General features: G+C 41.0%; 1 protein-coding gene across 1 annotated transcript in view; it reads right to left on the bottom strand.

The window, feature by feature from the left end:
- The window catches only part of UNC13B (unc-13 homolog B), a 191,342-nt gene that overhangs the window by 131,035 nt on the left and 45,764 nt on the right, over positions 1 to 14,543 (bottom strand). Inside the window, exons 8-9 of the mRNA XM_074166749.1 lie at positions 6,723 to 7,049; positions 4,751 to 4,841 (exon numbers count right to left, since the gene is read on the bottom strand). Coding sequence (XP_074022850.1) covers positions 4,751 to 4,841; positions 6,723 to 7,049 — 418 coding nt within the window. The remainder of the gene's footprint in view (positions 1 to 4,750; positions 4,842 to 6,722; positions 7,050 to 14,543) is intronic.

Here is a 14,543-nt window from a genome sequence, read left to right as displayed (position 1 = left end):
TGGTATAAAATGGCATCTAGAAGAAGAAAAAAAAAAAAAAAGCAGAAACATTGCTCCAACAACTTTGGGTTTGAAATGAAAACAAGTAAATTGATGCATTTAATCTCCTGACACAAAAGAGGATAATGATACATAAGACATTTTGCCCCATAAACAAATTCAGTATAAGTGGATAAAGTCCCAGATCCCACACCCTTTTGTAATACTTAAATTTACTTGAAAGAATTGGTAAGAGAGCCAATTTGATGATTTATTGAATTTTTGCTCTTCTCCAGTCCATCAGTTCTTCTGTGTCATATAAAACTCACATTTTAATTTGTGGAACTTCAAAAGTCACAAAGCCATGTCCCTAGCTGAACGCTATGTCAGTTAAGGAGTTCTGCAAGTTGAGGATGCAATAGCTACGTGTCTGTTCTTCTTCTGGAAGAGAAGCTCCCACAGAGGGACTGCAGCAAACGAGCTATCAATTAATCCCTCTTTGTAGACAAAGTTCTAAGTGTGAAGGTGACAATTATTGAGTCATTTCTCTCAGGGCTGAAAACTCTAGTTTGATTCTGGCATAGCTAAGTTTCCTCTTCACAAACACAGAAAGAGAACAAGCAAAACAGCAGAAGTGAAGAAAAAAATGTGCATGCTACCACAAAGCTTTTTTAACATGCAGATACAAATTCCTGTGCCATTTTATAACTGTCAAGTCTTAATTAAAATACTACATTTCTCTGACTCATGGTGCTGTAGGATGCATGTATGTTATTCACATGAATATTAATCTCTTCCCAGGTAGGAGGCTGACTTGCTCAGGGGATTTATTATCACATCACATATGGAAAAATCTTGGGGGTATCTCTTTTCTTCTTTTCTTTTCTTTTCCTTTCTTTTACTTTCTCCTTTCCTTTTCCTTTCTTTTACTTTCTCCTTTCCTTTTCCTTTCTTTTACTTTCTCCTTTCCTTTTCCTTTCTTTTCTTTTCTTTCTTTCACATTTCAGCCAGATCATTAACAATTAAGAATCGTAAGAACTGTCTTGGTAGTCTACGTGAGAGGAATCCAGCAGTTTGTATCAGTGAGCTGGAGCTCCACATGTATTAATGAAATGATAGTGCGCATGGAGGAAGGGGAACATGGAAAAGAGCTGGAGGCATCACTTTGAACATTAAGGACATAAGCAGCTGCTCTAAGCGCTGGAACAAAAGAGGAGGATAGCCCTCTTAAAAGCTTCTAAGTAATGACAGAAGATGGAAAGATGTTAATGGGGTGATCAGAGAAATGAGACATAACCTTTTCCAACTACCAACAGAATCACCTGGGTAGACTATCATCACAGGGACCTTTACAATCCTGATACTTATCTGGATAATTTGTATTTGTATCAGCGACTTTCAAACAAGATCTAGAAATGAGCTGATGATGCACAAGGCACAGAAAGCAACTAGCATAAATGTTCTTCTGGATTGAGCAAAAGTACGGAGATAAATGAGGACGCAAATAGATCCAAGAAAACTGTGACAGTCTTCCTGATACCTTGGAAGGAAAAGAATTAGACAAGGTAGAAAAACACTATGCAATTCAAGAACACAAACTAATAAAAACTAATAAAAAAGTAAGTAGTTAGAGTTCATGAGAAACAGGCTTAAAGGACCAGGAGTTCAGGAAGCTGTTAACAGTTAATGAAACAGCATTAACAGAAAAAAAGCACAAGTTATCCCAGTGAAGAAGGAGAAAGGACGTACAATGAGAGACCTGTCCAAAGGAAAAATCACAAGCCCCTCAGAGAGCTTGACCTCTAACTACAAATATCTTCTTGTTGGAGTTTTTAAGAACAAGTGTGATTCCACAGGGAAGAAATCAAAAGGCCAAAGTACAAATTTAAACACTTAGCAGTGAACATAGAATATGACCAAAAAAAAGCTGCTACTCATAGGAAGGGCAAAGCTATCATCAGGTGACTGGAACATTTGATGCTTTAATTGCTTCAGGTCTTCACTGTCAGGGACAACTGCAGTCAGGCAGCTGACAGAATTGTTTTTTTTTAAAAAAAAGGGAAAGAAAGTTTAGCAAGTTATAAAAAACAGGCTGCAGTAAAGTAAAACAAATTTGAAAGCAAACAGATAAGGTAGTTATTTCTAAGTCAGCTGGTCCTGTTAAATCTTCATCCTCAGGTACCAAGTTGCAACGCTGACAATCACAAAGCAGTAAGAATTTGAAAAACAGGCAATGCACTTGAAGATTTGAAAAGGGCAAAGCAAGCATTTATGCTTAAAAAATAGGAAGAGGAGGACTTGGATAATTATGAAAGCGCTAACTTGACTTTTTTCCCCTGCTCCTGGGAATTGAAGACTGGAACAAATAATCAAATTATTTGCAAATCTTCCAGAACATAAAAAGGAGAGAAATAACAGCGAGTTTTATCAAGAGTAGAACTGTGTCAAATGCATTTAACTTCCTTCTATGACAAGGTATATTAGTCTTAAGGGTAGGAGAAGAACAGTAGAAGTTTTATATCCTGAGGTCTGGATGAAATAGATGCAAACACACTGGAAAAAATTATACTCAGGGTAGCCAACCTCAAAGAGTTGGCTCAAAGAGTATCACGCAGTGTCCCTCAGGCAGCCATGGTAGCACACAACCTGGCAGCTTGGGTACTACACAACTTTTTCACATACAACTTGAAGGATTTGTAGGCATAACGGATTAGGAAGAGACGCACAGCAACATGCTTAGGGAGTGAAAAAAAAACAACAAACAACTCTGTACAAACAAGTGCAAACCCACATTCAGCTGTAATTCAACAGAAATATAGGCTAGGGAACAACTGACAAAGCCTTTCTTCAGAAAGAATCTCAGCTCTGGAAAAGATGAGAGGCCAACTATACATCAGTGTTAGTCTGTGATAAAAAGGTACCATCACAGCAGGATACCCGATATCTTGGGATATCAGGATCACAGCCTGGAGAACAAAGTCTGTGTTGCTCTGTAGTGTACATGAGCAGGATCTCTGCTGGGTTTCTACATTCAGCTTTGGACACTGCACTTCAAGAAAAACAAGAAAAATAGAGAAAAAGGGGAAAAAAAAAAAAAAGACAGGCTGATTAAAAAGTGCCTGAAAAAAACCTGACAAGAAAAGGCTAAAAGAAAATGGGTCATTTAGTGAGCATGAGAAGAGCGAATGGGGCTTTCTCCTCCCTTTGCAGGAGCCCTTCACAGTTCCAAAGAGGAAAGGAATCCATTCTGCTCCTTTACTATTTTACAGCAAAGGAGAGATCTAGAGCAGAGGTCAGAAAAAGCCTTTGGACAGCAAAGACAGCTAAGCCCTGCAGCAGGCTGCTGGAAAGCTCCATCTCTTGCATTTTTTTTTGTTTTAAAGAAATTTTGGATCAGTAATTGCTGGGCGAGGTCAAAGAAAAGCAAATCATGACATTTTGCGGTCGTTAACTAAACTAGTATTTCTGTAACAGTCATCTCAAAGCATGTCTTCCTTCCAATTCAGCAGAAACACAAAGATTGATGCTGAACCACCTCAGGGACATTCTACTCTCACAGAAAAAAAATAGAGAGATACCCAGGGAGAGGCATCACTTAATCTCTTGTCCCTTCTAGTACGTTCTAGCACTTGTTTTCCACAAAGCACAGATCTAAACTGTTTTGCTTCCATGCTCTACAAAACCACAACAAAAGTTCCTTTCCTTCTTAGATTTTCTTCAGTTTCACTTTCCATGTCATGCTGACAGTTTTGACCCAAACCCCTGCTGCTCAGAAGTGAAGTAACATAGTAATTGCTTGAAGAGAAAGAATTTACAACCCAGATAAGCCAAAGTAAAAACTCCTTCCGCTATGGCACTTCCAGATGCCTCCCAAAAGGCAAAAAAAAAAAAAATAATTGTTTTCCTAAAAATTTGCAATAAAACCAGAAGAGAAAGAAAAGTCCTGCTACTGATAGATAGATACTGTAAAATAATTTCTTTACAGAAACAAAAAAAAGAAGAGCTTTAGAAGAAAGTAGTATTTCTAAAAGAAATATCTTAACTCTGCCTGTTGGGTAGTAGGCAATAGTTTATCATCTATAGAATATGAACACCATATGTTATCTTTCTGTGGGCATACAGATGGATGAAAGCACAAGACTTTTTTTAAAAAAAAACAACAATTTTTGGGTCTTAATCGCTGTTTTCTAAAACAAGAGTGTTTATACTGCTGAAGAAAATGTCACAACCTTTTCCTTTTGACTTCCCAAATGAAGATTATTTATTTTTAAATCTTACTTTCACGAGATGGAAATACCAAGACTTATTATACACCCACTTTCAATTAGTATATATAAAAATATTTGATGTAAAGTTTCCCAAGGAACATTTTCACACGACAAATAATACAGGTAACTCCTACTAAGCTAACAAGCTATCCTCAAGTTGCCTTGAGAAAAAGTCTTCATTTCAAACTATTTAACACAAACCATTTAGTCCCAGACATTATTATTACTATTTACAAATTCAGAGCTAATTTCTCTGCTTATGCATCTTTTCTGATATTCATCTCTAGTTCCACACAATGATGTTCAAAATATTTGATAGAATTAGATAGCTTTAAGACCACCATAACATGTTACAGTCCTACACAATACATTTGATTAAATTTTTGTCTGCAAAACATCAAAACTCTAAGAGGTGTCTTACAAGGAAGAAGGAATGAAACCTTCAGCCACAGATCTAAAACGCAGGCAGCACAGAGAAGGAGCGAAGCAATACTCCATCCTACCTCTTGAAGCCGCAGTCGAACTTTGCTAATGGCTCTAATCCAATGGGCTCTTGCTGGAGGAAATGGTGGTGGCTCGTTGTCACCATGGTAGCTTAGAAGCAAGAAACAGAAAATCACTATATGAGAAACACTCATCTGCAGCATTAAAGACTCGATGTTACACAGTGCAATCACAGCTTCAACTCTGGAAGCTGAAATAACCAACAAGCTCCAGTCAACACAGCCCTGCACATGCCCTGGGTAGTAAGAGGCTAAAGCAGAGGTTTCTTTCTACAAAGGAACTGTCCCGGAAACTGATGAGCTGAAAAAGATATAAGCTAGGATGGAATCCAGCCCCAGGAGTAAGAAGATGTTGATAGAACAAGAGGAAAGCAGCCCAAGATACCTGATCAAGCCAGTTCAACATGTTGGCATCGTAACTGCACAGACAAAGAGGCAGATGGAAGATTCTCCATCCCCTGTTCCATGTCTGTTGCAGGTCTCTTCTAACCACTGCCTCTTCCTACTCACCCCTACTGCTACAAATTTACAGCCCCTCTTCAGTGGAAACACTGGGCTCAGTGGTGTTTTTCACCATTCAGGGCACTTTTCTCACTCCAACCTTTCCTACATCTTTTCAAGAGGGCATGTGCATCTGGCAGCAGTGCCCCATCTCAGTGCCCACAGCACATCTTACACTCCCTAACCTCGTGAAACCTTGAGCCTTTGGTTGCATTCATTCTTTTATATGTTGCTGAAGCGTAAATCGCTGAAACAAACATCTTTCCCTGTCTGAAAAGCAACCCCCACTGCTGACAGTAAAAAAAAGCCATAGCTGGGAGCAACACGAATCCATGCCACACATCTAGCTCAGGTGCAGCTCCAAGGATCAACATTCAGAGCTCAGTCCCATGCATACTCCATGGACACAGGAAGGCAATGCCAGATAGCGGAGAGAAAGGGAGCCAGTGAGGCAGGAGTATCCAAGCCAGATGCCTAAATTAGCCCGAAATAGACTATGTGAATAACCTTCCCTGTGAACAAATATAGGCCAGCCATTCTGGGACAAGACTCCTGCTGCTCTGTAAGGAGAAGAGGAAAGTGACTCAGAGTTTATAAACAGTTTAATGCTTTTTCTAGTCTTGCTTTCCTTTTTTCATCTTTAGTGTAAGGGTTGCCTACACATGAACAGCTGTGGTTAATTCTCTCGTATAAGCACAGTGACACCAGCTGTACCCTTCAAAGGTACAGACAGGCAGACATCTTTCCATGGACCTAACTGAACCAGAAGAAAACAATCCCTCACACTTAAGAAGGTATAACCATACCTACAATAGGGGCTGCAATGACTTGACCACCTCAAGGAAAAAAAGTCACTCCCAAAGTAGTGAAATTTGAAATTCCTGTTAAACCTGTACAAACCCCAGCACATTACTCCCCCAAACTTAGCTGAAATACTTTTAAAGACTGTTTTCAATACTGCTGACAGCTTGGAAAGCCCAACTACAAGGACAAGAAAAGCCGCCACAGTGAGTCAGAGCAAGATGTCTATTCAAATTGTAATTCTACAACCTACAACTACATAAACACTAAGTGTGGTAGCCTACTACACAAGAAAGGAACTAGCGCAGCTCTAACCATGACTACATGTAGTTCTTGGTCGCTCACACGTAAGCTTGATCACACATGGGCAATGGCAGCAGCTGTCTTTGAGCCAGACTACATTCATCAAACCAGAAACAGAAAATGCAGCAAATGAGCTTCAAGGTGCTAGCAGGCGTTCCTCTTTACATACGTAGCAAACATAATTTAAGCTTAGCCAATGTCTCATAAATAACTGGTCCTGCACATAAAGATGTTTCACAGATCAGCAACATCAAAGTTAGTTGTTAGAGAAGACTGTAAAAACAATTACATAATTTGCCCCAGGAAATAGCAAAGGGAGGCATCCTTTTGAATCAGTTGTGAAGAACTCAGTAATAGTTTCACATACCTCACTTGGGCTCCTGCATCAACGTCCTTGGGCTTCTCAAGTTCCAGAGGTAATGTGGCTGCAGAATGGTCTGCACGTTTCTCCTCTGTCTCGCAGACCTTCTCCTCCTCTCCTTTGCCACAAGGCTCCTCTTGCTCCCTGAGCCACGCCTGACCATCCTTCTGGTAGCTGCCCGAACTGTGGTAGGAATGATTCGACTCTCTCTCCTGGTGATCATCTTCTTGCTCAGAGCCATGGGCACTTTCATGGGAATGGTCCAGCTCACTTAGGTGAGAGCTTCCCTGGCTGACATTACAAGAGGAGCCATATCTACTACTGCCAGCAGGACTATGAGAAAATACAAAAATCCATCAGAAAAAACACAGTGGTTTGGGGAAACGCAAAGCAATCTGCACATGTAACAATCTGGACACTAAGTATTACTGAAAAAGCATGTTATGAGGTCATATTTAACTATTATTTTCCCTGAACTAGATCTAGACTTCTGAAGCTGAAAACTTTGGTAGGCAGTAGAAATACTTCATACACAGCCAACCAGTATATAGACCGTACATACCAATGGTCTTTCTTGCACCACTGACTACTTCTTCACCTTAGATCAGCTAGAAACTGCCAGTGAAGATATTCTAATAACCAGACAGGAATAAGAATGGAAACATAGCAATTCAGAGTGGAAGTGCTCCTGTCTTCTGCAGTTTCACTGCAGCTAAGGTCTTCACCATGACTATTTAAGTGGATTATTGTTAAGAAGTACAGTTAACTTAAAGTTAACTTTATTTTTATACATATTATACATTTATGATAAGATACATTGAAGTCAAGATTAAGCTGTCAAGACTATCAACTTAAAACCTTTTACAAAAGAAGAGCAATCGTTCAAAAGGAAGCAGTATGTCTCAGTCCCAATAGAGCTTTTTTAATAATTTAATTTATATAAAAAACCCAATGCCATAGGGGTGTGATCTCTGTGATTCAAGACATCACTTCCAGGACTGAATTCCTACAATCCTCACACAAAATACAGTGGATGGATATTTCTCATGCAGACAGGAAAACTACGGCCAAGAATTAAGCAGCACTAGTGTTTCTCTCACTTGCACACTTCTGATAATTTGGAGCCGGATGGGAAGTTTTGGAAGTGCAGTGTTGCAACTGTGTGATCAGAGGCACAAATTTCACTTGTGCCACACAGAGACATAAGTTTAGTGAGTCTCCGTTTCTATTTTTGAGAGCAATTGTAACTTAACACATGCACAGGACTGAATACAGACTCATGAAATACTGATACCTTCCTTTAGTGGCTTTCCTAACTGCATGAAATAACCTCTGCACAGTAGGAAAAGCAAGCATTAGAATACCTTCACTGGTATCTCTGAAAATGTTTTAAAATCCTCAATAATGTAAAATGAACCTATTTAGCTCTATAATGCATCAGCCGTAAGTTAAATTTCTCTCTAAAATTAAAAGTATTTACCTTACATTTTGAAAACAAAATGCTCTTTCATTCCAATACATTCTACCTAGTGTTACCTTTTTTCTTACAAATAGAATTTAATTATCACTAAACAAGAAAGCAAAGTGAATTGTATGCATCAGAATTAACACATAAAGAATACAACTTCTGAAAGGCTAATGAAATTAGCACTAGAAGCATCTCATTCAGTGGGACACTGTAAGAACATGGGAAATCCAATCACACAGAAAAAAAAGAGTGGGAAAAGGTGAGTAAATGGTCTAAGGGCTTGTACGTAACTAGGGACTGCCATTTGCCACATCCTCTGTGACAATCATCAGAAATGCTACAAACACTTTACAATAAATAGGGGATGGAACTGAGCTACAAACATCAGACACCAAGGCCAGTATCTACTGCTGCAGTATTGCATTATAAATGGCCAAAAGACTTGAAACCATTTATTATGCCTCATTTGTAACTAGCCTTTTCTCATTCAGTTGTTCCACACTATTCAGATCTGCAGCCTGTGCGCTGGGATGAAGCACTGCTCCATTAGGAGCAGAATCAAGCTCCGTTTCTTTCAGTTCAGGCTCATCTGGTGCGTGCTCTTCTGCCCCACCTTCTTTCTGCAGTTCATCTGAAATCACGTTCTGCTGATCTTCTGACTCTTTATCAAGCTTCTCTCCCAGCTCTTTGTTGGATGTATCATCAACAGCGCTTGTACCAGATGGTTCTTCGGAAAGTTCATTGTCTACAGTGTCAGGCTGCTTTGAAGACAAGTTTACTTCTATATTTGCATCAGTCAGTTGATCTGAGACTGCAGATTTTGAGTTTTCATCTGAACTGACTGTTCCTAACACCTTGTCATCTGGTTTTGACAAAGCCTGTGGTGGTATATGTGGTTCCCTTTTGGCAGAGGTCTCCCTGTTGTCTTTTTGCCAGGGAAAAGAGAAATCTAGCTTTTTCCCAAATACTGCTCCTTGGGCACTCTCTGGCTTACTCACCTTTTCTTCACTACCTCCTTCAAACAGAGTGGAAGAAAGTTTCTTAAAGCTGGACATGAGACCCTGATCTGACCCTGCTTTAGTAACAGAAGGTGGCTGCTGAGAGAAGAATGACCCAAATGGCTTTCCACTCTCAGCAGACATAAAACTAAATTTTGGCAAATTGGGCACGCTTGGTATTTCAAAGACTGTTTTACCACTGTTTGCATCTGGAGGAACGTCATTAGGTTTACCTTGTTTCTTCAAGTCAGATTTGGAAGGCATCCCTTCTGCAGGCACCTCATTAATTGCTAAATGTTTCTGCTGTTCAGCAGTTTGCTGTTCTACCTCGCTTGTCTTCTCTTCATTTGGCTGGAGCAGATGAACACCGGGCTCATCAACTGGAGCTGTGGGCTCCCTGCCATTACCACTGATCACATCCTGCTGATCAATACTAGTGCTGGCCTCATCCCCTGTAAGAGCAGGCTCCGATTCAAGTGTAGCACTCTCGTCCAAATGGGAAAGGTTTGTGTCTGCCCCCTTAGTTGGGGCTTCTATTTCCAGTTCAAGCCCATCAGAAGAGCCAGTCTGAAGGACATCAACGGCTGCCTTCTCTGTAGAACCAGTTTGCTCCTCTGTTACGTGTGAAGACTCCACATCTAGTTGGCATGTATTTACATCAGTCTGGTCACTGGTCTCAGCCTGCACTGCATCAACTGCTTTACTGAAATCAGACTGGCGTGGCTTAGTATCTGCTGTCTCAGAAGGTTGTGCATTGTTATCCAACTGCAGAACCTCGAGGGTTTGATTTTCACTAGAAACTGCTGTCTCTGGAGTGATCCTCAAAGGTTCCTCTTTGCGGGTTTCCAAGTTCCTATTTTCCTCAGTTTCTGTTTTCATAGGAGACTCTTTTGTGGAGTTCTCTTCTGCTGAAACAGTTAATACATCCTGCTTCTGAGAGCTCAAGACGTCTCTTTTAGTCTCTCTGGCTGCAGCTGTATTTTCTGTCTCCCTAGAGGCCTTTCCTGGAACAGACCCAGTGACATCTTTCATGCTACCGCTTTGAGGTTTAGGGGTGGATTTTGGAGGCATCTGTTTTGGAGATTCTTTTGGACCTTTGAAGATGCCAAACAGATCATTTGTGAAAGCTGGTGCTGGGCCACTTGGGAGGGATGAGAAACCAAAGAAAGAGGAGCTTTTCTTCTGTGCAGTAGGAGGTGCAGTAGCTTGAGGTTGGGAAAAGAAACCAGATAATGTTTTAGTCGGTTTCATTTTTGTCATGAAGCTTGAAAACATTTCAACTGAAGAATCCAGTACTGATTTATCACCCTCAGATTCCTTAGGTTTGTTTTGCAAATTAGATGCCTCTGGCATTTTAGGAGAGCATAGCTCTTGTGCCTGTTGTAACCTGTCACCAAAAGCTTGCTCGGGCAATTTACATTCTGGCAACCCAGGCTGTATACATACTTCTTCAGAGACCACTTCATTTTTAGTGTCACTCATAATATTTAAGTCATTTAGACTCGGGGAATATATTTTATCCATGTTATAATCTTTCTTTTCAGAAGCTTGTTCTTTTAAAGAATAAGGCTCTTCTTTATCAATAAGAAGTGCAACACTGTCCATTTTCCCCTTGCTATCCAAGGCATCTTCTTCTGCCCCTAGGGAAGTAGCCTGTTGGCCCTGAGAACCCTCTTGCACACTGGGAGTCTGAAGGCAAGGACCAGAAGCAGCCGAATCGGTTACTGCAGTGTCATCAGTCTGTGGAAGCTTCTCTAATCCACTCTCTCCAGCTACCACAGCAACACTTTCCACATTATCCACTGCCAGCATTTCTGATTTACTTTCTGGGATCGTGAGATTATTAGACATCTTTTTGCCAGTCACTGCTGCAATAATATCATCAACTTCTTTTTTATTGTCTGTATCTTGTGGCCTGGCAGAACTGCTAGTTTTAACACCAGGGTCAGCGGAAATATTTTGCTTCACGTACGGCTTAGAGTTCACTGGTTTAGCTGGTTTTGTATTATTCTCCTGTCCTGGAGCAGTTTGTGGCTTTTCATCCAAAAAGGATGTCAAATTGAAGAAGCTAAAGCTAGTACTTCTTTGAGGTACGCTCTTCTCAGCAGTTGGACTGCTGGAGAAGAAGGAGGGCAGATGAAACAGCCCCTCTGTTTCTTGCTGCTTCCCACTAGCAGGAGCAGGAGCTGAAGGCTTTGGTTCCTCTGATCCAGTGAAGAAGGAGAATATACTCCTACTGGCCGGCTGCGCTGGCTGTGATTTCGAAGTAGTGATATCAGAAAAGCTGAATGGCAAACTGAAACCCGACTCTTTAGGTGTCTGATCTGGCTTCGGTTTTGCCTGATTAGCTGTGCCTCCTAAACGATTTCCTCCTTGTGGCTTTGGTGTAACCGTGGGTCCGCCGCTTTGTTGCACAGCTGACTGACTCAATTGGCTTATTTTGGGACCTACACTCATTGGCTTCTGTGAAGCGCATCCAGGAGGCATTTTTTTACTCTCGGGAGACTCCTCCTGAGCTTTTCTGCTTCGTTGTTCCATTTGCACCCCAGGGCTAGGAGACACCTGCCTGTCCCTGCCTTCTGTTCTCACCCCTTCCGTAGGGGTGGAGGACAGACATGGCATACTGGCACTCTGAAGACCCCCGGACTTATCAGTTTTTTGTCTCGACTCAGCCACCGTTCTGCTCTTGGTTTTTGGCAGAGTCATAGTACTTGAGGTTGGTTGAGAAGGAACAGCCTCTGCTTTGAAAAGATCTCCAAGGGATCCAAATAATGATGAGATGCTGGAGGTTTCCTTCTGTTCTGGCTGTATCACCTTTTCTGGTTTACCACTTAGACTTTTTTCCAAATCTGGTGATGGCTGTGGTGCTTTGCTTACTTGTGTTTTGAAGAAATCAAAAAATCCAGAAGTTTGAGTTTTGTTGGCAGTTGAGCTTGCAGGAGAATCTTCTCCAAGACTGAACAATTTCAGAGCGCTTTTAAACAACGTCTCCTCAGGCTCAGTGGCTGGGTGGCTCTGATTTGGCTGTGGCTGACTAGGTTCATTAATATTTGCCTGCCTTTCGAGATGCCTGGAAGCTGGTGTTGCTTTAACAGGTCTGTCTTCTCGTATGGGCCTGCCATCTGGAGCAGTTTGGCTCAATTGAGAAGGAGACCTTGTTAATCCTGTTTTTTTAATACGGATGTTTTCATTCTGATTTAATTCTGGCTTTTCATTTCTAGCAGCCTCCAACTTAAGGTCTGATGAAGTATTTCTTCTTGGTTCTGATGTAACAGGGAACTTGTGCTCTGCTCGTGCCTCATCTAATTTTCTATTTGGTGCAAGTGATAAAACATCAGTTCTACTTTCAGATGATTTTGACTGTGTGTCCATTCTCTTCAAGGCAGAATCTTCTGATGTTTCAGGTTCAGGACCTGAAGACTTTCCAATTAGTCCACCCAAAGCAGAAAATAAGGAGCTAACTTTGTTCACTGGTGTTTTCTTATCTTCCTCAGTCTTTTTTGCTTCTGTTACTCTTTCAGTAGATGCCACAGTTTCTTCAGCTTTAGGAGTAGATTGAAACAGATGGAAACCAAAGAACCCTGATGATCCACTTGCAGTAGTTGTCATGGGGACAGCCTTATCCACTTCCTTGGTGTGGACCTCCTTACTCAGGGATTTATTGAAAGCAGCTCTGGAATGTGTCCTGAGATCAAGGGTTAGAGGAGGCTCCTCTGAATAATTCAGGGATTCCTTCTCAGGTCTAAAATCTACTTTGAGTTTTTGAAGCTTATAACCTGAGAAGTCTAACGGCTGCTCTCTCTGATAATAAATAGACTCTTCAAACATTTGTGAAAAAGTTTCCAGATTCATGTTCATTAGCTGATCACTCCTCTGCAAAGCTACTGACAAATCCAGCGGTTTATTTGTTGTATAATCATCTAAAGACTCTTCTTCAGCAAACCAAAACAGCTCATCTTCACTGCCAAGAGGGACTTTAAAACCACAAACCGCAATTGTGTTGTCTTCTAGCACAGCTCTTGGAATGGAATCCATCTGAAAATTATAATCCCAGCAGTCCGGGTAGGAATATGTTTCAGGAGCACACACGTAGACATACTGTCCAGTGGGATCAGTGAGCAGCGAATACACGTACTGGCTATCACTGTACATGTAGTATCCACAATCACCATCTTCTGATGGCCACCATATACCCTGCTCAAGCATCATTAGCCACTCCTGATACTCCTGGCTATAGGATGAGTACATAAAGCTCTCATCCATACTTAAAGTCTCCTGGTCAATTAGAGTCCACATAGTTCCATCACAGCCAGAGGAGTAGCTTAAATCCATGGGCAACTCTTCAAATGAGTAACTGCCATCTCTTTCAAGTGGTGGAAAGGTGCTATAGCTTTCATTGAGAGAATTAGCAGTCCATGCATCATTTTCTTCTGAACAAACATCTTGAAACATTAACTGGTCAAATGATTCATATGACATCACACTTAAATCTAAACTCTGTCCATCAAAGTTGGCATTACTCTGCCAATCCATCACATTGGCATTTCCATCCTTTTTACAGAGATTCACCACCACGTCATTTTCAGGCCAGTCCAAGAACTGTGGGGGCAGAACAGAGTTCTGGTTTAACATGTAGTAAACAGGTACTGCTATTTCATGAGTGTCAGCTAGATCCCCCACTTCATATTCCCATTCAAAGCTAGAATGACTTCTTGTTTCCTGATAAGCTGAGTACTTCTCCGTAAGATTATAGCTTTTATTAGTCAAATTGAGAAATTCATTTGATCCTTTGTTTAGAACAGTTGGAAAAACTCTAGATTCTGCATCTTCATAAGGGATATGCCTACTATTTACAGGCTTTCCAGATAAGTCTTGTACCTTGTCTTGAAGATTTAGAGTATCAGGGAGCAGAGGATGCCCGCAGTGGGAAACATGGGGCTCTGCTGTTTTATTTACTCTTGTACTGGACAGCTGGTCAGTAGTTTTGGGAGACTCCATCGTTTTCACATTATCCAGTTTCTCCTTTGGTTTAGGCAAGAGATTTTTTAAGAAGCTGGGAGCTTCCTGCTTTACTCCAGTGCTTCTTTGAGTGTCAGAAACCATTCCTGAGCTGCTGGGTTTTGTCTCTGAGCTAGAACCCTCACCTCTGTCAAAAAGTCTCATCAAGCCTGGAGAGTTTGTTTTAACCTTCTCTTGCTTACATTCAGACAAGTTTTCATTTGAAGCAAACTTAAATAAGCCAGAAAATAATCCAGGAGAAGTGCTTTTCTGGCCATCGTTCTCGCTTTTAGTGGTCAAGTCTTGATTATTTGCTGTTTTTTCATTGGAAGAAATGCGAAGAAAGCCAGAAAGAAAACCCGG

The sequence above is a fragment of the Numenius arquata genome, chromosome Z (assembly GCF_964106895.1).
Source record: "Numenius arquata chromosome Z, bNumArq3.hap1.1, whole genome shotgun sequence".
Taxonomy (NCBI): domain Eukaryota; kingdom Metazoa; phylum Chordata; class Aves; order Charadriiformes; family Scolopacidae; genus Numenius; species Numenius arquata.
This window is presented reverse-complemented; position numbering and strand designations above follow the sequence as displayed.